At 34.0% G+C, this 24,818-nt stretch overlaps 1 protein-coding gene across 2 annotated transcripts in view; it reads left to right on the top strand.

The window, feature by feature from the left end:
- Positions 1 to 24,818, top strand: part of LOC139514224 (uncharacterized) — a 145,624-nt gene that overhangs the window by 104,465 nt on the left and 16,341 nt on the right. For both annotated transcript variants that reach the window (XM_071303076.1, XM_071303077.1), the window contains 3 exons: positions 2,812 to 2,934; positions 5,447 to 5,582; positions 10,737 to 10,884. In XM_071303076.1, the coding sequence (XP_071159177.1) occupies positions 2,812 to 2,934; positions 5,447 to 5,582; positions 10,737 to 10,884 (407 nt within the window). The remainder of the gene's footprint in view (positions 1 to 2,811; positions 2,935 to 5,446; positions 5,583 to 10,736; positions 10,885 to 24,818) is intronic.

Here is a 24,818-nt window from a genome sequence, read left to right as displayed (position 1 = left end):
CACTGCAAAAGTACAATGTAAGATGGTGGTATGCCATGAATCTACTCAATTGCTTTGTTAATCTGTAATATGCACTAATATTAGTTTTCCATTTTCAATTTTAGTATCCTCTACAAAGTTTACGAAAATACATTACCTGTATATATATTATGTGCTATTCTAGGCACTCCTTCAAGCTCGTGTACCTTTGTATAGGATATATATTAATTTTAAACAAGTAACGTGACCAATATTTTAAAAACCAAGGGTGTAGAACGTAAACAAAAAAAAAAAAAAATCATATCAATCAATACATAGAAAGTACCACATATCCTGTACTAACATGACTAAGTTGGCAATCACATGCATTCCTAGTAGTACTTAAAATTCAGATACAGCTAAACAGTATGTGCCGCTTTTTTGGAAAGTTCAAACTTGAATTGTTTTACGTCGAATATATTTTGTGACCTAAAAGAACTAGGCGTTTCCTGTACTAAATTGGCTACCCCATGCATTCCTATTAGTACTTAAAATTCGGATACATGTTTTTGGAAAGTTCAATCTTGAATAGTTTTGCGTCGAATATATTTTGTGACCTAAAAGAACAAGGTGCTAGAGTAAAATTCCAAGGTATTACTTTAAGTAATGGATAGTTGATTAATTCCGACTAGAATTAAAAAGATTGTGTCCATCAGCTTTGTATATAGATAAGAATGCTAAAAGTTTCTTTTAATAGAAGGAAATAGATCAAGAGTATTTGAAATAAATTTAACAATTCATCGAGATTCTCATCTGGATAATATGCGTGTTTGTTTGTAAAAGTCCTTAACAGTAACTTATATACCGCATATTTGTTTTGTTTCTAAAAATAGATGTGGGTAAGCCCATAGTTCGTGTCGACATGTAAAATAAATGTGATATTAAAATACAAACGTATTAAAACCTCAATGTTCACATATCTGAGTTAGATAAGACAATCAAAAATAATCTAAACAATATATGTCCATGTATATATACAATAACATTATCGCACTTCAAAGTAAAGAGGATGTTGTGTACCATGCTCTGTCTTCTGCTTCGTGAGATATAAAGTAATTTGATAATTGTGTGAATAGTGCACATTATTCTCTTATTTGCCATTAGTTGACTTGTTGGTAAACTAATTGTCCTGTCCATGAGCATTAGTAAGCTATTTGAAACCTATACAGACTATCGCTTGTATAACTATATTTGCTTGTATCACTATATGAACTATATTTACGCAAGTCAGAAAATTTAGGGTCGGGCTTGGTATGTAAAATTCAACAACGTAAACATGAGCTGTGCAAATCTCTCACAAGTTCAACTGTCTGACTTGATATTTCATATCAAAATCAAATATCATATTTAATAAAGCATAATTTACAACAGGAACACATGCATAATGTAAATAGCTAGGCAAACATGCAAAAATTAAACATAAACATGTAACTGAGAAGCTCACTTGTGTAAATAGAATTGGTATGATTCAATGAGACAACTCTTCACAGTAGAACAAACGGCAAATAAAATAAAACAAAAAGTCATTTTACTGCCTTCAACAATGAGCAGAGCCCATGCCACATTAACTATATTTAGTAACTTTTCTGCCATCATTTATGAGCAGGGCCCATACTGTATTAATATCAATAAGTCATTGTACTGCCGTCAACAATGAGCAGAGCCCAAGTCGCATTAATAACATTTAGTCACTTTTCTGCCTACAACAATGAGCAGGGCCCATACTGCATTAAACAAAGTCATTGTACTACATTCAACAATGAGCAGAGCCCATGATACTGCATTAATGAGTAATTAAAAACCAAAAAGAAAAAAAAATTAAACAAGTCAAACGAGAAAACAGTAGGCATAATTTATGTACATTTTTTTTTTATATAGTAATGCCGATTTAAGTGTATCAAACAGTTTAGGAAATATTTAAGACTGTACAAGTTCAAAGGATTTTCACTTGTAAATATTTTAATCTAAGCCATCGACTCTGATGGATTTAATCTAAAGCTATCGCGTCATCCGCCACACAATCTCTCATATAGTGTATTTCATTTACACGTCAGCTGAGCCATCTAACAGATAGTGTATAATTGTGTATAGAAGTGGTAGAATCTATAAAGTAAATAAAGATTGAGGAATTTGCACTTATTGCCCTCGTGTGTATCTTGTGTGTAATAGCGCTAGGTGCGTCTTCAAAACGACTGCATGGTTATATAATTTATGTACATTAAAGCAGAGACATGTAAAAAAGGCCACGAATTAGATATATGACATCAAATTATAATAATAAATAACCCTTTCAGTAATCTTATCTTATCACCACCAGATTATCTTATTCCTAATCATATCTACAAGATTGGCTAGTGCAATGTAATGCTGACGAGTCATGTGACGTTGATTGGCGGGAAACAAGAACCGGATCCGAATGAGGCAATAATCATTTCTCTTTAATTAAATTGGTTTATCTTATAAATGAGATAAACCGTATTATTTTAAAAAAATCACTCACAGTTTAGAAAGGCATTCTTATTACAGCCCCTGAATGAAAGTGTAAGTGTTAATGAACTTAGCTTTCATTTGGCATGTCAAAGATCTGTGATGACCTTGTTGAAACATGTACAGTAAATAAAAGTAAAATCACAAAAATACTGAATTCCTGCGAAAATTCAAAAAGGAATGTACTTAATTGATAAGCAAAATCAAAAGCTCGAATACTACATCATTTTCACAAATTTACCTGTACACAAAATTTACTGAGCCTCTGTATGTGTATATTTTGAATATTTGTCATTAATTTTAAAGATTTGATAAAACTGCAAGTCAAACAGAGAGAGAAAGACATTTGGATAACAGGTGTGACAGTGAAAAGAGAAAGAGGAAAAACAACAGAGGAAATGACATGTCTAGCAATGAATAAGTTAAAAGGTAAATCTGAAGAATTTTTTTCACGGGTCATCGCTCAGTGGTTTTTTAAGCTCACCTGGGTCAAAGGGCCAAGTGAGCTATTCTAATCACTTGGTGTCCGTTGTCCATCGTCCGTCGTTAACTTTTTATATTTTAAACTTCTTCTAGAGAACCACTGGATGGAATGAAACCAAACATGGCATGAATATTCCTTATGAGGTGCTTACCAAGTGTTGTTACTTTGTAGCCGATCCATCATCCAAGATTATAGACCAGGCCACCTGCGGGGGACTTAGTTTAACATAGGACCCTATGGGAAATGCATACAAATGACTTCTTTTAAAGAACCACTGAATGGAATGAAACCAAACATAACATGAATGTTCCTTATGAGGTGCTGACCAAGTGTTGTTACTTTGTTGCCGATCCATCATCCAAGATGGCCACCAGCGAGGGACTTTGTTTAACATAGGACCCTATGGTAAATACATACAAATGTCTTCTTTAAGAGAAATGAATGGATGGAAACCAAACATAGCATGAATGTTCCTAATGAGATGCTGACCAAGTTATGCCCCTTTCAAAATGGAAAAATTGCAAAATCTCTAGTTTCCGTTCTCTTACTTAAGTTGACTTAGCAAATGTTATGAAACTTATACACAATGCTTATTACCACAAATTAAAACACAGATCAAGTTGAATTTGGGTAGTTTCATTTAAACATTTTTAAGTTATGCCCCTTTATAAATCGAAAATCTGCCAAATTTTTAGTTTAGGTTCTGTAACTTAGTTTGCCCAAACCAAATATTATGAAACTTATACACAATACCATAATACTCAGATCAAATGCAAACTTGGTTAGCGTCACTTTTACCTTTTACCATTCTTGAGTTATGTCCCTTTATAATGTTATATGCAAGCGGGGACATCATGTGTGTCCATGCAGACGCATTTTCCATTTATTTTATTTTCCATAAACATTGAATTCTTATGGTTCTTTGATATGCTGATTCTAAATATGTACCCAGATTTAGAAGAATGTGGACCATAATACTAGTAGATAAATGTCAAATTTCCAATTTTTCAGTTCTTTGACCACATTCATACTGTGTCAAAAACCTATTCTATGTCAAATATTCAATCACAATCCAAATTCAGAGCTGTTTTTAGCATAAATGGAGAATCAATACATGCTCAACTGTTCAGCATTCGACCTCTGCAGGGAATCTGGTTTGCTGTCACTCTGACAGCCTCTTGTTGATGAAGTTTGAGTCCTATCAACTTGAAAAGTAGTAGAAATGTCCCCTAAGATATGAAATACATACAAATGTCTTCTTTAAGAGAACCACTGAATGGATGGAAACCAAACATAGCACGAATGCTCCTTATGGGATGCTGACCAAGTGTTGTAACTTTGTTGCTGATCCAACATCCAAAATGGCTGCCAGTTGGGGGGACTTAGTTTAAAATAGGGAATGGGAAACAATGGGAAATAAATACACATTTCTTCTTTTAGAGAACCACTGAATGGAATGAAACCAAATAAAGTGTGAATGTCTTATGAAATGCTAACAAAGTGTTGTTTCTTTATCGCCCATCCAACATCCAAGATGGCCGCCAGGGGGGACTTCGTTTAACATAGGACCCTAAGGGAAATGCATACAAAAGTCTTCTTCTATTCTGAAAACCACTAAATGGAATGAAACCAAACATAACATGAATGTTCAAACCAAGTTTTAGAACTTTGTACCCGATCCATCATCCAAGAAGGCTGCCAGTAGGGGACTTAGTTTAACAAAGGACCCCATGAGAAATACATAAAAATAAATGTCTTCTTCTAGAAAACTACAGAATGGAATGCAATATTAAACCAAATGTTATCTTTTTTTATACGATTTCTAAAACCCAAGTAATGTCCGGTGAGTGATACAGGCTCTTGAGAGCCTCTAGTTTTGGTAAATCTAGTTTCTTAAAAACTGTTAGCATAATAAGCAAAGGTCAACTATACCTAGTGTATTGAATGATTATAAGACCTACTTGTATTTTTTGTTAGATTTATTGCCTCATTTTCTTGGATCATAAAAGGCAGCACATTTTAGCAGGTGCCGTCTTGTTTTAAAAAGAAATAATTAAAAATAAAAATCATAAATTGTTAGAATTTTTTTCCCAATTTATTTTTCATTTTTACATTGATACATTAAATGTCCCATTTCAAATTTTAAGATCTTTGACCACATTTATTTTGTGTCAAAAACCTGTGTTATGTTATCAATTTTAGCACATCCATATTCACACAGTATAAAGCTTGAATAATATATTGTGTCCAAACTCGCCTAAACTGTTCGGGGTTCAATCTGCGGTTGTATCAGGCTGCGCTTGGTGAAGTATTTTATCCTAGACCATATATTGTAATATTTCTGTAACCGAATTTATTTTGTGGTAACTATCCAATCAATATCATAACTGTTTGATTATATTTTGTTTAGAGCTTAATATTTTCTATGAACAATGGAAACTTTTTTTCTGTTGGTAGAATGCATGTTGGAGCGTACTGGAAACTGGAGCTTGAGTGACCTATGTATGATAAATCTGTACATCAGTGATATGAATGATTTCGGAGCAATTAATGATATATATAAGAAATATTTTGGACTAAATCCACCTGCCAGGTATGTTCTTATACCTTCTAATAAAATTACTATGGATATATTTATAATATTATGACATCTCCAACCTTTATTGTTGTTCATCTATATTGACATTTTAGTTATGATAAGCCAATGCATGTTGGCTCACTAGACCCAAAGGGTAACAAATATAATTTTGTTATTAATATTTTCTTGACAAAGTCAGAGGGGATTTAAGGTTTGCACTCCTGTCTGCCTGTTTTACGTCAGGAAATCCCACAGTTTGTTTTCATTCTCTTACTTAAGTGTTTGCCTGTTTATTATTTGGCTTTTTAACTATTTTGATATGAGCGTCACTGATGAGTCTTATGTAGACGAAACGCGCGTCTGGCGTATAAAATTGTAATCCTGGTACTTTTGATAACTATTTACGTCAGTAAATCCCTCTGTTTGTTTTCATTCTCTTAAGTTTGCCTCAATCAAATTTTATGAAACCTTATACACAGTGCATATTATCATGAAAAACAGATAAAATTGAATTTTTGAGGCATCTTTTTAACCAGAGTTATACCCCTTAAAAATGGACAAATTGTTAAATATTTCCTTTCCGTTCCCCAACTTAGTTAGCCTCAACCAAATGTTATGAATCTTATATATTATGCTATAACCACAAAATACAGATCAAAATACTGTTGTAGAGTTATGCCCTTTATAAATTGTAGAATGATGATTGTTATGTTTTCATTCTCTAACTAAAGATTGACTCAACCAAAAGTTATGAAACTTATACACAATACTTATTACCACTAAACACAAGATTAAGTACAAAGGAGTTGATCCAGTAAGACCCCTTTTTGACCCCAAAATATAGCCATTTTACAAAATTGTTAAAAGTTTTAGTTATTTATTGCAAGGTAGAATGCTTCCACTACATAAATATGGGCTGTTTTTGACAAAACAATGCACATATATCGCCGGAACTAGCATCGTTAAGTTGTGCTTAATTACTGAAATCTTCACAATTGTAGCATTTTAGTTAAATTTTTGATGGTTTTCGTCTTAATTGAAAGTGGCCACATTTGTGTTAATTCTTAATATTGAAATGTTAGTTGTATTTGATGATAATACATAACATATATAAAGGTTGAGGATGAACACGCATGCGGCCACTTTCATTTTTGACAAAAACCGTCTGAAAAATGACATTTCTTGGCATATTTGATATATTTTTCATATTTAAGCTTGAATCGGGGCGTTGTTAATGACTAATCAGTTACAATCTTTCACATAAACTAGTTGAATCAACTGAAATACTATAGACATTCAAAGGGAAACTCCACAAAACAATTCAAAAATTGATATTATGTCCATTCTGTATAAAAATGCTCAAATTCATATAAATATTAGTTTTATTTTGCTAGATAAGAGATCACGATTGATTTAAAATTTAGAGTATCAATACTGGCGTGCCACCATTTTGACACCTTCTCTGTTTAAAAACCATGATATGTCTATGAACCACAAAAGACCAAAACTTAAGTAACCTAATGTTGTCGTAATTCCGTGTCGATATCTTGTCAATTGTACGGTTGTTTTATCTGACTAACTAACTTAATACGGAAAATGTTAAATTTTTTTTAAATAACTATGGTCTGTTGGTTTTAAACTGTTTATATGGGAATTAGTTAAAAAATCAAAATAAATGATAAGTGTTCTGTTTTCGAAAATCTAATTTGTTCATAATTCTGTTCTAAAATAAACTTATTTGAATAAATTTGGACCTTCCCTTATCTGATCACCAGCATGGCTAAAGGTATTACATTTGTACTCCCAAAGGTATTGTGAGGTGAAACGTCCAGATATTCAAGCAATTTCACCGGCCTGTCGGACTTGCAAGTTCATGCATCGTTTCACTTCTGAGGGTATTGATCAGTGTACACGGCCGATAACTTGTAACTTTTCATTTTGAACTATCAGGTGTATAATATACATCTCTGTCTTGCGTGTCCGATAGTGATATACTAGTCATTACTAAACTCATACGGTTGTTAATAAATAACATTTCTGGTGCAAAGAATATTATTTATAAAAATCTAAATAATTCCAAAAAAGAATTGATTAGATAAAAATACACCTGGATAGAAAGTTATGGAACTATAGATAGTCGCATTTAAAATATAAACATGTGTACATTGAACATAAGAAAGAAACATACATTTTGTTTAATACGGGGAAAAAGTTTTGTAAACTAGTCTACGTATGCCAACAGTATGTTATCATTGGATGTCAATGGACTATTGTATGACAAAAGAAGAAGAAGAAGAAGAGAACCAATTTGAATTATATACAGCTTGATATCTAACTTGCTTTGGTTTATCAAAGTTATGGACATAGTAAAATCACAGATTTATATTTCAATAAGATTGTTCTCTAATAAAGAAGAAATTCGTCATCCTCACAATTGTTGGGAATGTTAACATGGTTCTGAAAGTACTTTTTGCCAAATTTCCTGTTCCAACATGCATGTAATATATATGCCACTAGACGTACACTAATAACCCCAAGGGATGTGAATATTTTCCGCAGGAAAACTATTTAGTAACAAAGTTTCAAATTAATTTCAGGATTAATTTTCTTTCTTGGTATTCAATAACAGAAAGAAACTGCTTGTCTGCTTTAGGGGTATTCTTGCCAGTTAAAATAGGGAAAGATGACATTAAATTGGTTCTGTCTTATTTTTAAACATCGTTGGTAAAACGTTAAACGACACAAGAATCCTGTAATTTTTGTACGAGAGTATAGCATGTAAACATTCCTTCTCAATATGGTTGTATTGGAAATCTTTTCCTACAGATTGACAACTCATGGTCCAATATTCATGTAATAATTGCCACATGACGCTCATAGTTCTTTCTACCATCATCATCTTATTCTTTAATATTGCTGTAAACATCGATGGTGCACACCCAAATAAAATGGGAGAAATGTACCTTGAGATCTTCTCCATGGTATACACTTGTGAAATATATAGACGAAATTCGGTATTGAAGTGAATCTACACCTCCCAAACAGGATTTTTAAATAAAGATTTTGAGTGATCACCTACCAAATCAATATAAACGTATGGCAAGATATAACGGTAAACGGACAGAAAGTCACAGGACAAAAAGTCACAGGACATAAAGTCACAAATTTGGCAGGACAAAAAGTCACAGGACAAAAAGTCACAAATAATCTGTTGACAATTGTTTGACTATTTAAGAGATATATCTTGAAATATTTATTTTTTAATACATATATTTATATTAAAGTTTAGGACATGTGTCATACTTGAAAAATGAAGATTTATTTACTTTGAATCATTCAAAAGAAAGATTTCTTGGCACCATGAAGCCATTTAAGTGCCAAGCCACTTTGACATTTTGTTTTTTTTACAATTATTTGATCATCTTTGATATTTTTTGATAAATATTGTTTACAAAGTTGGTTAATATACAATAGAAAAAGAAATTATCACTCATACACGTATATATTCACGCAGTTTCAAATATCAAGAACAAGCGGTCGATACCTATAGATCATTGTTAAGTCCGTTTACTAACTGTCCGGAGTCAGACATGTCATTCATTCTTGGAAGCCTTCATATTCTCCGTCCGACGATGGGAACTCTTTCTGAAAGTGTTGACTATCAAAGCTTGTATGGTGATTCTGATTATATTAAACAGATGTCCAATGATATCTCCCTATCAAATTGGGAAATATTACATTGATTTTTTTATTAAAGATTAAAAGTACTATGATTTACTACATATTTGAATCTTTACACTAATTGCCACAAAGAAAGTAATCAAAAATTGTGTCATTTTAATTTTTTACACTTTCGGAATTACGAATCTGAATTTTATTTTCAATTAATTTACACAATTTAATTATTGTATCTTTATTCTCATTGTGTATTAAATCTTAGTGTATTAAATACGACGTACTCTTTCTGTTTATCCTTTCCAAATAACAACATTCATACCTATGTATGCTTCAATTCACACCCGTGTCTAAATTGCTCCAAGATAAACGAATTGACCTCAAACCGAGAAATATACAATGAATTTACAAAATAATAAACACACTCTGCTCACACATAATTTGCATTGAAATTGTTATCAAAATAATAACGGTAAATAAAACAGAAATATTTTCAGTTCAATGTCAGTAAAAATGTTCAATAGATACTTTATGAAAAAATCTCAACAATAATTTATGAAATTAATTCGAAAATATTTACGTTTAGATAATTTCATACATGAAGTTTTATTCAATCAATACAAAACGGTACACGCATATTCATTTTCTTTCATTCTTATAGTGTGGTTAATAACTACGATCATCCGTCATCTGTGCGCTTTTAATTACGTAAATTGTTGATACAAAGCAATCAGACTTTAACAGATTTTATTTTTCCCCAGAATTCAACTAAAACGTCACAACCCACTCACATAGGTCAACAAAAATAGTTACAAATACTTTATTTTCTCCGTTATTAGAAGGAATATAAATTTAAAACTTTGTGAATGTGTTTTTTATGTTAAGATGAACATATTTAGATGATAAGTAAAAAATCGCGGACTTTCCCTTTAAGTGTTTAAATAGTGTCCAAAATATTTCGTCAGATGAACCTGAATAGTTATCAAAAGTACCAGGATTATGATTTAGTAAGCAAGACGCGCGTTTTGTCTACATAAGACTCATCAGTGACACTCATATCAAAATAGTTATAAAGCCAAACAAAACAAAGTTGAAGAGCATTGAGGATCCAAAATTCCAAATAGTTGTGCCAAATACGGCTAAGGTAATCTATTCCTGGGACAAGAAAGTCCTTAAATTCAAAGTTTTGTAAACAGGAAATTTATAAAAATGACCACATAATTGATATTCATGTCAACACTGAAGTGCTGACTACTGGACTGAAATTTGAGTCCAAAATCTGCCCTTACTGGACCTACTCCTTTCGTCACTTTTAAGGTTTTTCAATCGATGTCACTTTATAACATCATGTATGTAAGCGAGCTCATCATCTGTATCCCATGAACACATTCCCCATTGTTAATTCTGATAGTTGATACATTTGGTTAAGACATAGACAGCCAATGCTTCCTGTCATTTAGAAATTTAGATTTCTTTATTATTTTTTTCTTTCAGGGTATGTGTGCAAGTACCGCTGCCAGAAAATATTGTATTGCAATTGGAATGTTACGGTTCTTGCAATGAGGATAAACATACCATGCATGTACAAAGTATCTCTCATTGGGCACCAGCAAATATTGGCCCATACAGTCAAGCTGTCAAAGTAAGACTTTAAATATATGTGATAGATATATTTGATAAAATCCGTATTACTTAAGCCTCGGTCACACCTTACCGGATAGCACGAACGGACGCCTAACGGATGAAAATAAAAGTTGTCCGTTGACAAAATTGATATCCGTGGGGAGTCCGTTGATGTGCTGACCGAATAAAACAGACACGTAACGAATGCATAACGGACACGCACTGGATATGCAACGTACGAGAAACGGACACGTACCGGACAGAACAGATGTCGAACGTATATCCAACGGACGAGTACCGCATAAAACGGACACATAACGGAAGCGTACCGGATAAAACGGATGAACAAGATATACAGAAAAATCAAAGGCGACACTAATAATACATGTAAATCGCATAAATATTCAAAAAGATTCTGTGTAACTGGTTTTGGTTTGTTCATCAAAATTCCGCCAAAGGGCAGTGTCTGGCCTGAATAAGAACTGCTTGATTGTGAAGACGTGCATATACTCTAAGATCGATTATGAATAATAAGAATTCATGAACCTTAAGAAATCTGACATACCAATAATTGGCATTTCTGACGCGAAATTTTAATTGGCATTTATTCTCGGCTCCGTTCATCATCCGTTTTATCCGTTATAATGTAACGGATTTATCAACACCGACTGTCCCTACCGTGGAAGTACGTTTCGTTCTTGACAGAAATAATAATAATAAACTATTTTTGTATATCATGGCAAATTATGACTTCATGAGATAACTTTCATACCTCTCAAATATTACTAACTTATTTTTTTTTTTTAATATCTTTTCACGTTTCTGAGAATATCAAGATACATACATGACAACATAGTCAAGTCCTCAATTATGTAATGTTTGTGTTTACATGTTATAACTGTGTTTTCTTCACAAGGTTTATACTTCATAAATATGGTTATAAAGGGGGTAAACATATAAATGTAGGCTCAAAATGTTATTTGTGAATTATTGTTTTTGTATTTATAGTTATGTTAAAACGTTACTTCATGATTTCTTCAAATTATGAGAGAGAAAGGGACATATTGGAGGATTTTCCTCAATTGAGTGAGTGTATTTACTTACCATTTTGTATTATTCTGTTGATTAAATTATCCATATTGTACATGTATAAATGATATTCCCATGTGGTATTTTTATCTGTATAAATTTTTTCTTGTCATAAATAATATGTATGTATCGCTTTCACCATATTTTCACTGAGTCACAAACACAACTTTTGACGTTAGACATACTGCCGTAAAACAGATCAATTGTCGTAATCGAAAATTGTGACGTCATAATCAAGTGCATTGGAATTTAGTATAAATAGAGAACATTTTGTTAAGTAAACTTCAGTCGTGAATTGGCTCCTGAGGTACTAAGTACTCTCAATATTATCACTTTGTGATATTGCAACAATCTTTTCGATGCTCAGCGTGTTGAATAAATATTACACTCAAAGTTTCAAGGTGATTATAATAAATCATACAAGCATACTTTAGGTCTATAAAAAGACTCTATAAATGCATAAATAAAAATCTCATTACATTTTAAAAGAGTCACGGCTATTTAGACAAGGAATAAATGACTCAGTCGTTTAATTACTATTTATACTAAAGCCACACACCGTCACATGACGTCTTTTTGGACTCACGTAAATTGTTAAGCCATTTAATTTATACTGATATATTTATAGACGGGAGAATAAACTTCCAAAAACTTTGTGTATATTTTATTGAATTGGATCGTTATTTTGTTAATCATGTTGATACTGAGATAATAAATATTTCATTTATTTATTCTGTCTTGATCATTTACATTTGCAATAGCTGCCTGCCTAAAAGAGCATTTAACGTTGTGAGAAAAAGCTTGTCATTGATGCCTAAAACAGGCTTAATAAATTTACCGTATTATAATTTCCAGCCGTAACGTGGAAAACGTTACAATACGTCCGGTAGAAGTCCGTTTCTCATCCGTTCAACACCCGTTTTATCCGTTAAACGTCCGGTAGAAGTCCGTTGGTGAATTTATCTTCCAGACCTCCAACGGGTGTATAACGGACACGTAACGGATACAAAACGGAAACGAAACGGACGAATACCGTACAAAATGGACGCCTAACGGACGTTCAACGGACATTTTATCCGTTGGACGTCCGTTCAAAGTTTTGAACATGCTCAAAATTTTCCATCGGACAGAACGGACGTCGACGGATAAAACGTAGGCTTAACGGACATGCAAACGGATATGGACGCACGTCTTACGGACATGAACGGATTGAAAAAAAAAGTTATCTGTTAAGCGTCTTTTCGAGCTATCCGGTAAGGTGTTACCGAGGCTTATGTAAATCACGATAATTTCTTTTAAAAGATTTTAACAATAGATTATTTTACTAAGAGTTTATTTAAGTAAAATTTAAGTATACTTGCACACTGTGTATCAGCAGCTGCACCACCGAAAATTTTAGATTTCATAAGCGTGTTCGTAATCGAATCCTAATTTTATGAATAACCGAAGACAAGATATGACAGTGTTTACTCCCCTTGGCCGTCGATAGATGGCAGCACCGTAGCCCTTTAAAAGCTTTGTTCCAAAGACTTGGTTTCATTATTACCACATGGTAAAAATTAAATTATTTAATACCCAAAAAGGCGCAAGCCAGGGCCGACCGTGGAAGGGCTGTATAGCCAGTCAAGGTAGTTAAAAACTTCCATTTGTTGTTGGTTTTATTCTCCAACTTGGCGAGCTTAAGCATCACCAGCTGAAGAAGATTTGTATTACTCTATAACCGTAGTTGTTTATGTAAAATAAAAGAAATACTATAATAAGAAAGTACAAAACTTTATATACATGTAACTAATAAATTTCCATTTGAACAGGTAGAAAACCGTGTACATTGACAAATAAATGTAACAGTCAGTGTCTTTTGGCACAACAAACAATGGCAGGAATATGTTTTAGAATAGCAACCAGATCTTGATCTTTTGAATAATGAAATCCACCAATGGAGAGTTCTTATTTGAAAATAAAATTGAACTTTATAAGAAATATATCTAACCGAAGACAAGCAGTGTTAGATTTATATAAGTGTTTATACATATGTTTATGAATAATGCTCCATATAAAATTACACATAGGGAAGGGAGGGCGGGAACACTTTCATATCTTGTCTTCGGTTAATCATAGAATTAGGATTCCATTACGCACACTTCATGTGCTTATGAAATCTAAAATTTTATTTCATAACCTCCGACAATAATATATATTTATTACCTGATTAAAACTGCTTTTTGAAAGTCACTTCCTGCCAGTGGTTTACAATAAAATCTAGAAAAAGTTGTGAGGTTTGACCATCTAGCTTGTTTCATGGTTTCGGATGATGAATCACCAGCTCTGAAAGCTTTAGATGTACACGCTGATCTTGTAGAATGAGTTTTATGATTTGCTGTATCAATGCCTGCTGAGGATATGACTGACTTTAACCATCGAGCTAATGTGCTTGTGGTTACAGGATGATGAGGTTTTACAAAACTTAATAACAACCAATTTCTATTTAATCTATCATTGGTATCCCTGATTTTTTCAGTCAGTTCTAAATATTTTCTTAAACATTCTACAACACTACAAAGATTATTATCTTCAAATTTATAAAAAATTAGTGAGATAATGTTTTAGTGAGGGAAGGTATTTGGAAAATAATGTGATCACCCTTATCACACATGAAATCTAAATTTAATTTATGAATTTCCGAAACCCTCCCTGCAGATGTTAAAGCGAGTAACATTGTCAACTTTTGAACTAATATTTTCATTCTGTAATACAACTAAGAAATTTGTCAACATCCCAAGATGATTGATATCTTGGTAAAGGTGTTCTGACATTGAATATTGCCCTCATATGATGGATTATAGCTGGATGCTTGCCCACTGAAATACTATTCAATAAGTTATGATCTCTAGAAATTGCAGAACTATATGTGTTAATAGTGCGATATTATTTTTGCTCATTGAATAGTGTTGTTAAAAATTCGATTATATTTTCCACAGATGTCTGAATAGGATTAATTTCCACTAGAATTACACCAGGTAGACCATCGTTTCCAGGCGCTTTTGTAAGAAGCTCTGGTACCAGGTCTCCATGCTTTGGAGTATAATTCTGCAGCTGCTTTTGATAAATTTGCTGTAATTGTGTGTCCCCCGATACCTTCCAAGCTGCCAGATGAAAGGTCCCTGACTGGGCCAGTGGATGGAATTGACCCGTCGATGATCGGAGGATCTGAGGAAAACTGGGTAGACGGATTGGGTCTGCAATCCTCATCATTAACAGCATTGGATACCATGGCTGAGCTTGCCAAATTGGTGTATTAAAATAGTTGTTGCTTTTTCTTTTTGTATTTTTGCCAAACATCGCCCTATTTTGCAAAATGGAGGGAAAGCGAAGCCTTTTAGATTTGTCCAAATTAGAGAGAAAGCGTCTGTAGCCACAGCATTTGGGTTTGATCGTCAACTGACGTACATTTCTACTTGATAATTTAAGCGACTTGCAAAAAAGTCTATTTCGCAATCACCTAGGACTTTTATTACTTAGGAAAATATGTCTCTGTCCAGCATCCAATCGGATGTGTCTGACGTGTTTCTGGATTCACGTCAAAAATCAAGTCTGCAAGATGATTTAACTTGCCTGGGAGATGCTCTGTTGTTAGATTAATCTCCCTTTCTTTGCACCACATCCAAATTTCTTTCACCATCTGTATTAAGGTGCCCCCCATTTTGTTTATATATGCTACTGCTGTAGTGTTGTCTACTCTCATATGAACAGCTAAACATTTTGTAGATTTGGTGAATACTTTTAGCCCTAATAATGCCGCTAAGAGTTCTTATAAGTTTATGTGATACTCTAATTCTTGGAGATCCCATAGTCCCCCAGTACTTATAATTCCGCAAACAGCCCCCAAACCTTTGTTTGATGCATCTGTGGTTATAACCATGTCTGGGGTGGCCGATATGATAGCCCGACCGTTTGATTGATCGATCTTCTTCCCAATTCTTCTTGGGGCCCCTTTTGAAAGTTGTATTTTTGTTTCGTAAGATTTGCCTTCTACCAACGATTTTATTTGTAATAACTGCAGGTATCTGCATTGTAGGTTTGCTGGAATTATAGCTTGCATTGTTGAAACTAGTTTGCCTGTTATTTTTGACAATTGTCTTACGGTTACCCATTGAAGATTTAAAATTTGATAGTATTTTTGTTTTATCTTGACAACTTTCTCTTTGGGAAGTGTGAATAACATTTCTTGAGAATCTATTTAAAAGTCTAAAAACTCGACTTGTTGGCTTGGATTTGGTTTGGATTTTTCCCAATTGATAACAAAACCTAGAGGAGAAAAATGGTGCAATCTCTTGCCTCTATCAATTTTTCTTTTGAGTCTGTCATTAGAAGGATGTCGTCTAAGTAATTATAAATAATCAGACGAATCCCTATTTTTCGGAGCAACCCTACAACTGGTTTCATTAATTTGGAAAAATTCTTGGTGCACTGGCCAGACCGAATGGAAGGCATGTAAATTAGTAAATTTTGTCGTCCCAAAGAAATTTTAGATATTTTCTGTCTTCCTCGTAAATGTTTGTTGTCAAATAGGCGTCTTTTAGATCTATTTTGCACATCCATTCCCCCCTTTTCAGTAGGTCCCGCACCATGTATAAACCTTCCGTTTTGAAGTGTTCGTGTGTTATGAAATTGTTTAATTTTTTCAAGTTTATTACTGGACGATTTTCTCCGTCCTTTTTTGAAACCAGAAACATGTAACTTAAAAATTGGGTCTGTTCTTGGTGAACAGATTGTATTGCTCCCTTTTTTTAGCAATTTCTGAATTTCCTGATTTATAGAATCTTTTTGTTCTCTGTTGAACATTGAGGAAGTTGCCTTTGTAATGGTAGGGTATTGAACTCTAGTTTGTAACCTTGAACTATTCGGAGAATAAAGTGATCTCCTGTTATTTTTTGCCAGTTTTTTAAAAAACATTTTAACCTTCCTGCTATGGGAAGGTTGCACTGAATTTGGGAAATTTGAAAGTTTTTGTCCAGGATTACTTTTGGTACATTTGTCTTGATTATTGACAGTAAGTGATATGAATCTTGATTTAGATTCCATGAATCTGGACTCATTACACCTGGATTTATATTTAAGGGATACTGACCTTCTATATCCTCTTCCTCTGTATGCACTACCATGTCCTCTTGTCATGCCTCTGCCCCAGCTCCTCTCCCTCGTGCTGAGGGCCCATCACGAAAGGGCGATTCTCTTCCCCTCCTTGGATTGACATGTCTGTTTTTTGTACCATGACTTGTATGGTTTGATTCGTGGTCGTAATTGTAGTTCATGTGGTGATATACCTCACGTCTCTTTTTCTTGAAACCACCTTTCTTTGTCCTTCCTTTTTTAATACTGAAGGCGATTTTTGAGGCTTCTTCTCAGGTCTTACTCGACTTTTTGAGGACTTTTTTGAAGCCTTCCCCAAATATACAATTTTCACTTTGAGAGATTACATCCTCATTTTTGTCCAAAAGTTCTTTGGCTTTTTTGTTATCCTCGGTCATTTTTAGTAACGTGTTTACTCGTCTATGCCGATCTACAGCCAGACTTGCCTGACCAGCACAACATACAGTCTTTTCAACTAATTGACACATGTTGATTGCTATGTCAACATTGTTTACTGTTGGGTTTTCTTTGGAATGTTCTCTAAAAGATACGTTTTAGGACACCTTGAATGCCCTTTCCAGCGCCTCGATCTGAATCGGCATTTAATTTGTCCATTATAGGATAGACATACTCGTCTATTTGTTTACACTGAAAGTGTGGATCGTCCAGGATCGGAGCATGCTCTAGAATATTCTTTTCAACAATTTCGTCTTTCACGAAGGTTGAAAATTGTGTTTTGGCATATTTCAAACGTTCTTTTGACAATATCGCCTTACCCGCTGAACTACTTGCAGTCGGGTTGAAACGTTCATACGTAGTAATGGCGGATACAGTCTCGGAACAAACGCTTCTCTTTGTTCTCGAAGACGAGTCTGTATCACTTTCACTGTCCGATTCACTACTACTTGAATCGGAGCTATCAGACGAGCTTTCCGACGAACTGTATGAGGAACTTATTACCCTTGTTCTTACTTGAACTTGTAGGGGACGCGTCGCCATCTTGCACGACTTTCAGCTGCGTGTATACCAACACGATCAGCCATTAGCAAAAGTTTATTTTGCAAATAAATAAGAGAATTAATATAGATATAAAAAATCCACTCTAATATAAAAAGTTACCGAAAATACAGTGAATACAAAGCGTTTTCCGATAGTTGATGATGCTGCAAGCGAGCCAAGTTGGAGAATGAAACCAATACAAATGGAAGTTTTTTACGACCTTTACTGGCTATACAGCCCTCGCACGGTCGGCTCGGTGCCCGAAGGTGATTGGTGAGCGTTTAAATAATTTTTGCCGGCATCGGTCAGGAACAGGTGGTGGTGGCCATTTGAAGGTCGCAATCTTGGTTTTGTGAGTTCTTTTTGGTTTGTTTACTATTTTTGTTGTTACTTCTTCACAACGGCTGCTTTCAGGGCCAGTTTGGTCAGCTTGGCAGTCCGCTAACCTCGATGATGGAGTACTGGTAGATGAGTCTTGGACGTAGTGCTAAAGATGACAGGAAGCGTTATCAGGACCAACGCCGTGAGGCAGTGAAATGAAGATCAATCATTAACACCTAGGATACAGCCCTCGGACGTTAATCAGCTTTACACTCCCCCATGATACAATAGGTTTTGGAGTTCATGTTAACGCGGGAATACGCCAACTACTACGTTTACTGTACGGCGTTGGCCCACGGTTGGTTTCTGTCATCTAAATTAGTAAGTCGTTGATCATCTAACTGCAAACCCTCATCGAAGATAGCGGGTAATGGAGAGCTGGCCCAGCATGTCCGTGCAGCTGTAATGACTGAGACGTGACTGCATTGAATGAATGAAACCAAATCTTTGGATCAAAGCTTTTAAAAGGCTACGGTGCTGCAATCTATCGACGGCCAAGGGGAGTAAACACTGTCATATCTTGTCGGAGGTTATGAAATAAAATTAAGTACCATTTTAAATAAACAAGGTAAGAATTCCTTTATTTTTTTTTATAATTTCTACCGTTTCAATTGGGTAACTGCTTTTCGAACAATTTTCTAATATACACATATAAAACTTTTTTTATGACAGCAATAAGAAAACATAGACAGAATTTCATGTTTTACTTCAAAACTACGCACTTGGTGAATTTCAAGGTCAATCACCCTTTGTGGCCCAGATGGTCGGATATTCACAACTGTTTTGTTCCATAAAAATGTCTAGACTTTGATAGTTTTGCTTCATAAAAAAAGTTGCTTTCTAAAGAAAATGGCATAAACAGCTTTGTTAATTGTACGGCGAATTGAAGAATTTGAAATGACAACTTGTTTTCTGTACAGTGTAAAGATGATATTAATCACTATATAGATATTAACAAGGGCGTACATGGCATATATATCAATGCGTTACCAGTTTACAAAAAAAACCGAAATCAACTACATAGAAAAAAAAAGGTTAAAAAGTATATGCTGTTAACCTAACTCAGATACATGTGTATCACCAAAAATGGCTTCTTCGACCTAATTTACATCTAATATATATCTGGATGTGACCTGTGGTTGTCTTCTTTTGTTTGTATTGTTAAGTGTGATTTTCCGGATAATTTATACCAGAAAACTATTGATGAATTCGCTTGATTTACTTTATTGATAGTACTTCTTGGCTTTGTTCTTCAATTCAGTTTTGGTGTGCATGATCGTTGGTTTCCGTAAAAGTCCGGTCAAACCGGTGCTAGCAGCCGTCTTAAACATGCAGTGAGATGAAAGTTTTTCATTTTGTTGAAGGCTTGGTTGTGACCTCAAATATATAAAAGTAATTGAATCTTTAATATTGATTTATCAATATTATATTCCATTAAAAACCAGAGATGAGAATTTCACAGTAGGCGGACGACTATTTAAAGATGTTCGCTTCTCTTTTAAAATTAAATAGCTTTTAAAACGACTTTTATAAATTGATAGTTAATAAATGAACTTGAAAAGCAGAAAAAAAATATAGGTTGGTGATTTGGTTTTTGAGAAATAAAAATTGAAAATTTGGCGGGAAATGATTCTCTCTAGACTTTTCATACATTAACTCTTTAAAAAAAAAGATGTTTTAAGATTTTCATAAATGACTAGGCAAACCATATGTAATATAAATATGAGTAGAAAAGTTAGGGTTAGTCGAAAAAAATTCATTGGTACTACATGGATTAAACTTTATTATCAAATAACTGACAAGAAGTTAAAAAGAAGAGTAGAGAGCATCCTTAATTATTTTATTTTTTAGAGGGGGCAGATATTTAATAAATAATTTGGACTGTTGAGAGCTGAAAAATAGATTCGTTTACCAAATAAAAAAATACTCTAAGAAAATAAACATGCGTAGCAACGGAAAAAAATAGATATTCAATCCTTATAAAAGTTACCTGGTTATTCATTTGTTCATTGTTAATTGACTGCGTTACGTTTTAAACTGGATTTTCGAAGTAAAAATTGGTTATTCATTTGGAAATATACGGCAGGCGGACGAACAGGGACCAGGAAGGCGGACAGGGATTGGGCATGAAAGCGTCTGCCAAACAATGTTCCTTTCATGTACATGAAAACGCTTTGAAGGATTTTTTTTCAAATTTAGACATCTTCATCTCAGATACTACAGGTCAACCTTGTTCTACTTGGTTAAACTGTTTCTTGAGAAACTTTAAGCAATAATTCAACTTTATTTTGTGTATTGAATGATTGTAAGGTGTACATGTATTGCATTTTTAGTTCACCTGACCCAAAGGGTATCAAGTTAAAAAAAAATCTGGTGACCCGGCAAACCAACTAAGATGGCCGCCATGGCTAAAAATAGAACATAGGGGTAAACTGTAGATTTTGGCTTATATCTCTTAAACCAAATCAATTAGAGCAAATCTGATGTTGGTTTAAATTATGTATCAGGTCAACATCTATCTGCCCAGAAATTGTCAAATGAATCAGACTTTAGGTTGTTGGGTTGATGTCCCTGAATCGGTAATAAGGAAATTTTACCATTGTTATACGACCGCAAAAAAAATTTGCGGTCGTATATTGATATGATGTCGTCGTCGTCGTCCGAAGACACATTGGTTTTCGAACTATAACTTTAATTTAAGCAGATGGAAATCTATGAAATTTTAACACAAGGTTTATGACCACAAAAGGAAGGTTGGGAATGATTTTGGGAGTTTTGGTCCCAACAGATTAGGAAATAGGGACCATATAAGGGCCCAAATAAGCATTTTTCTTGGTTTTTGCACCATAACTTTAGTATAAGTTAATAGAAATCTATGAAATTTTAACACAAGGTTTATGAACACAAAAGGAAGGTTGGGCTTGATTTTGGGAGTTTGGGTCCAAACAGTTTAGGAATTATGTGCCAAAAAGGGGCCCAAATAAGCATTTTTCTCTGGTTTTCGCACCATAACTTTAGTATAAGTAAATAGAAATCTATTAAATTTAAACACAAGGTTTATGGCCATAAAAGGAAAGTTGGGATTGATTTTGTGAGTTTTGGTCCCAACAGTTTAGGAATTAGGGGCCCAAAGGGTTCAAAATTAAACTTTGTTTGATTTCATCAAAAATTGAATAAATTAGGGTTCTTTGATATGCCGAATCTAAACATGTACTTAGATTTTTGATTATGGGCCCAGTTTTCAAGTTGGTCCAAATCGGGGTCCAAAATTAAACTTTGTTTAATTTCAACAAAAATTGATCCTTGGAGTTCTTTGATATGCTGAATCTAAACATGTATTAAGATTTCTGCTTATGGTGCCAGTTTTCAAGTTGGTCCAAATCGGGGTCCAAAATTAAACTTTGTTTGATATCAACAAAAATTGAATCCTGGGGGTTCTTTGATATGCTGAATCTAAACATGTATTTAGAGTTATGATTATAAGCCCAGTTTTCAAGTTGGTCCAAATCAGGGTCCAAAATTAAACTTTGTTTGATTTAAAAAAAAAATGAATATATGGGGTTCTTTGATATAGGCTGAATCTAACCCTAGGACTTGTTTGTTTGCTTTTTGGCCTTGAATGTTTGTCCCTAATATTTTATTAACTGTGCATTTGCATTCAGATATCGCAGATCAAATTTATTCGTTCATAGTGTGTTAATTTACGTTTTTTGATTGAGTTAAGCCTTCCAATTGATATTTTATCATGTGTTTTTCTATGTTGTGATGTTATGCTATTGCTTCAGAAAAAGGGAGAAGGTTTTGTTACCATTAAAACGTTTAATCCCGCTGCAAATGTTTGCACCTGTCCTAAGTCAGGAATCTGATGTACAGTAGTTGTCGTTTGTTTATGTAATTTATACGTGTTTCTCGTTTCTCGTCTTTTATATAGATTAGTCTGTTGGTTTTTCCCGTTTGAATGGTTTTACACTAGTAATTTTGGGGCTCTTTATAGCTTTTTGTTCGATGTTAGCCAAGGCTCCGTGTTGAAAGCCGTACATTGACCTATAATTGTTTACTTTTATAAATTGTTATTTGGATGGAGAGTTGTCTCATTGGCACTCACACCACATCTTCCTATATCTATTTAGATTTTTGATATTTCGGCCCGGTTATCAAATTGGTCCACATTGAGGTCTAAAGGGTCAAAAATTGAACTTTATTTGATTTCATCAAAAATTGAATTCTTGGGGTTCTTTGATATGCTGAATCTAACCATGTATTTAGATTTTGGATATATTGGACCATAATAGGTAAATGTCCAATTTGAAAATTTTAAGTTTTTAAGTTTAAGTTCTTAGACCTCATTCAATCTGTGTCAGAAACCTATGTTGTGTCAACTATTTAATCACAATCCAAATTCAGAGCGGTATCAAGCTTGAATGTTGTGTCCATACTTGCCTCAACCAGAGACGTCTCTGCCTCAACTGTTCAGGGTTTGAACTCTGCGGTCGTATAAAGCTGCGCCCTGCGGAGCATCTGGTTGGTTATCATCTTGAATATTGATAAAGATAGAGATAAACTGTAAACAGCAATAATGTTCAGCAAAGTAAGATCTACAAATAAGTCAGCATGACTAAAATGGTCAGTTGACCCATTAAGGAGTGATGGCCCTTTATAGTAAATTTGTAACAATTTTTCATAAACTTTTGTAATCTTTTACAAAAATCTTCTCCTTTGAAACTACTCAGACAACCAAACTTGTCAGCAATTATCGTAAGAATATCTAGTTATGCCCCACCTACGATAGTAGAGGGGCATTATGTTTTCTGGTCTGTGCCTCCGTTCGTTCGTTCGTTCCTCCGTTCGTCCGTTCGTTCGTCCCACTTCAGGTTAAAGTTTTTGGTCAAGGTAGTTTTTGATGAAGTTGAAGTCCAATGAACTTGAAACTTATTACACATGTTCCCCATGATATGATCTTTCTAATTTTAATGCCAAATTATAGTTTTGACCCAAATTTCATGGTCCACTGAACATAGAAAATGATAGTGCAAAAGTTCAGGTTAACGTTTTTGGTCAAGGTAGTTTTTGATGAAGTTGAAGTCCAATAAACTTGCAACTTATTACACATGTTCCCCATGATATGATCTTTCTAATTTTAATGCCAAATTATAGTTTTGACCCCAATTTCATGGTCCACTGAACATAGAAAATGATAGTGCGAAGTTCAGGTTAAAGTTTTTGATCAAGGTAGATTTTGATGAAGTTAAAGTCACATCAACTTGAAACTTAGTACACATGTTCCCTATGATATGATCTTTCTACTTTTAATTCCACATCAAAGTTTTGACCCCAATTTTACGGTCCACTGAACATGGAAAATTATAGTGCGAGTGGGGCATCCGTGTACTATGGACACATTCTTGTTTTTAAAATGTGTCCGATGACCCCGCTCACGAGCCAAGATTGCCAACATGGCTTAAAATAGTTGAAAGGATAAAATTCAGTTTTTGGCTAATATCTATATGATTTTGGGGGTTATAGTACCAACAGTTTTGGAATAAGGGACCAATAACAAGCATTTTTGTAGTTTCAGACAATATCTTGTGTGAAAGTGTATGAATCTCTCTGACATTGTACCACATGGTTCCATATCACAAAGGGAAGGCTTGGATTAGGTTTTTTTTATTATTTTTTAGAGGGTTCATATTTTATTTTTCTGGCCATGCAACAAAGTTGTCATGGCCATATAGTTTTACCCTTGTCTTTCATTCCGTCATTCTGTAATTCTGTCATTCCGTCATTCCACAACAAACCATTATACAGTTTTTTTTCTAAACACCTTCATATATTGAGCTGATTTTTGGTATGTGAGTTAACCATGATGAGTTACAGATCAAGTTTCGTTTCGCTCAACTGATTTTTTCAGAAATTACGGGCTTTGGTATCCGATAAATTGTTGTAAATCACAGTTATACAGGTTTTTTTTCTAAATGCCCTCAGATATTTTCAGACAAATCAGACAACCCGTTGTTGGGTTGCTGCCCCCAAATTAGTAATTTTAAGGAAATTTTGCAGTTTTTGGTTATTATCTTGAATATAATTATAGATAGAGATAAACTGTAAACAGCAATAATGTTCACCAAAGTAAGATCTACAAATAAGTCAGCATGACCATAAATGTCAAGTGACCCATTAAGGAGTTATTGCCCTTTATAGTCAATTTTTAACCATTTTTCTAAAATTTTAGTATTCTTTTAAAAAGTCTTCTTCTCTGAAACTACCGGGTCATATTTAACCAAACTTGGCCACACTCATCATTGGGGTATCTAGTTTTAAAATGTGTGGCGTGACCCTGCCAACCAGCCAAGATGG

The sequence above is a fragment of the Mytilus edulis genome, chromosome 3, assembly GCF_963676685.1.
Source record: "Mytilus edulis chromosome 3, xbMytEdul2.2, whole genome shotgun sequence".
In the NCBI taxonomy this organism is placed as follows: domain Eukaryota; kingdom Metazoa; phylum Mollusca; class Bivalvia; order Mytilida; family Mytilidae; genus Mytilus; species Mytilus edulis.
This window is presented reverse-complemented; position numbering and strand designations above follow the sequence as displayed.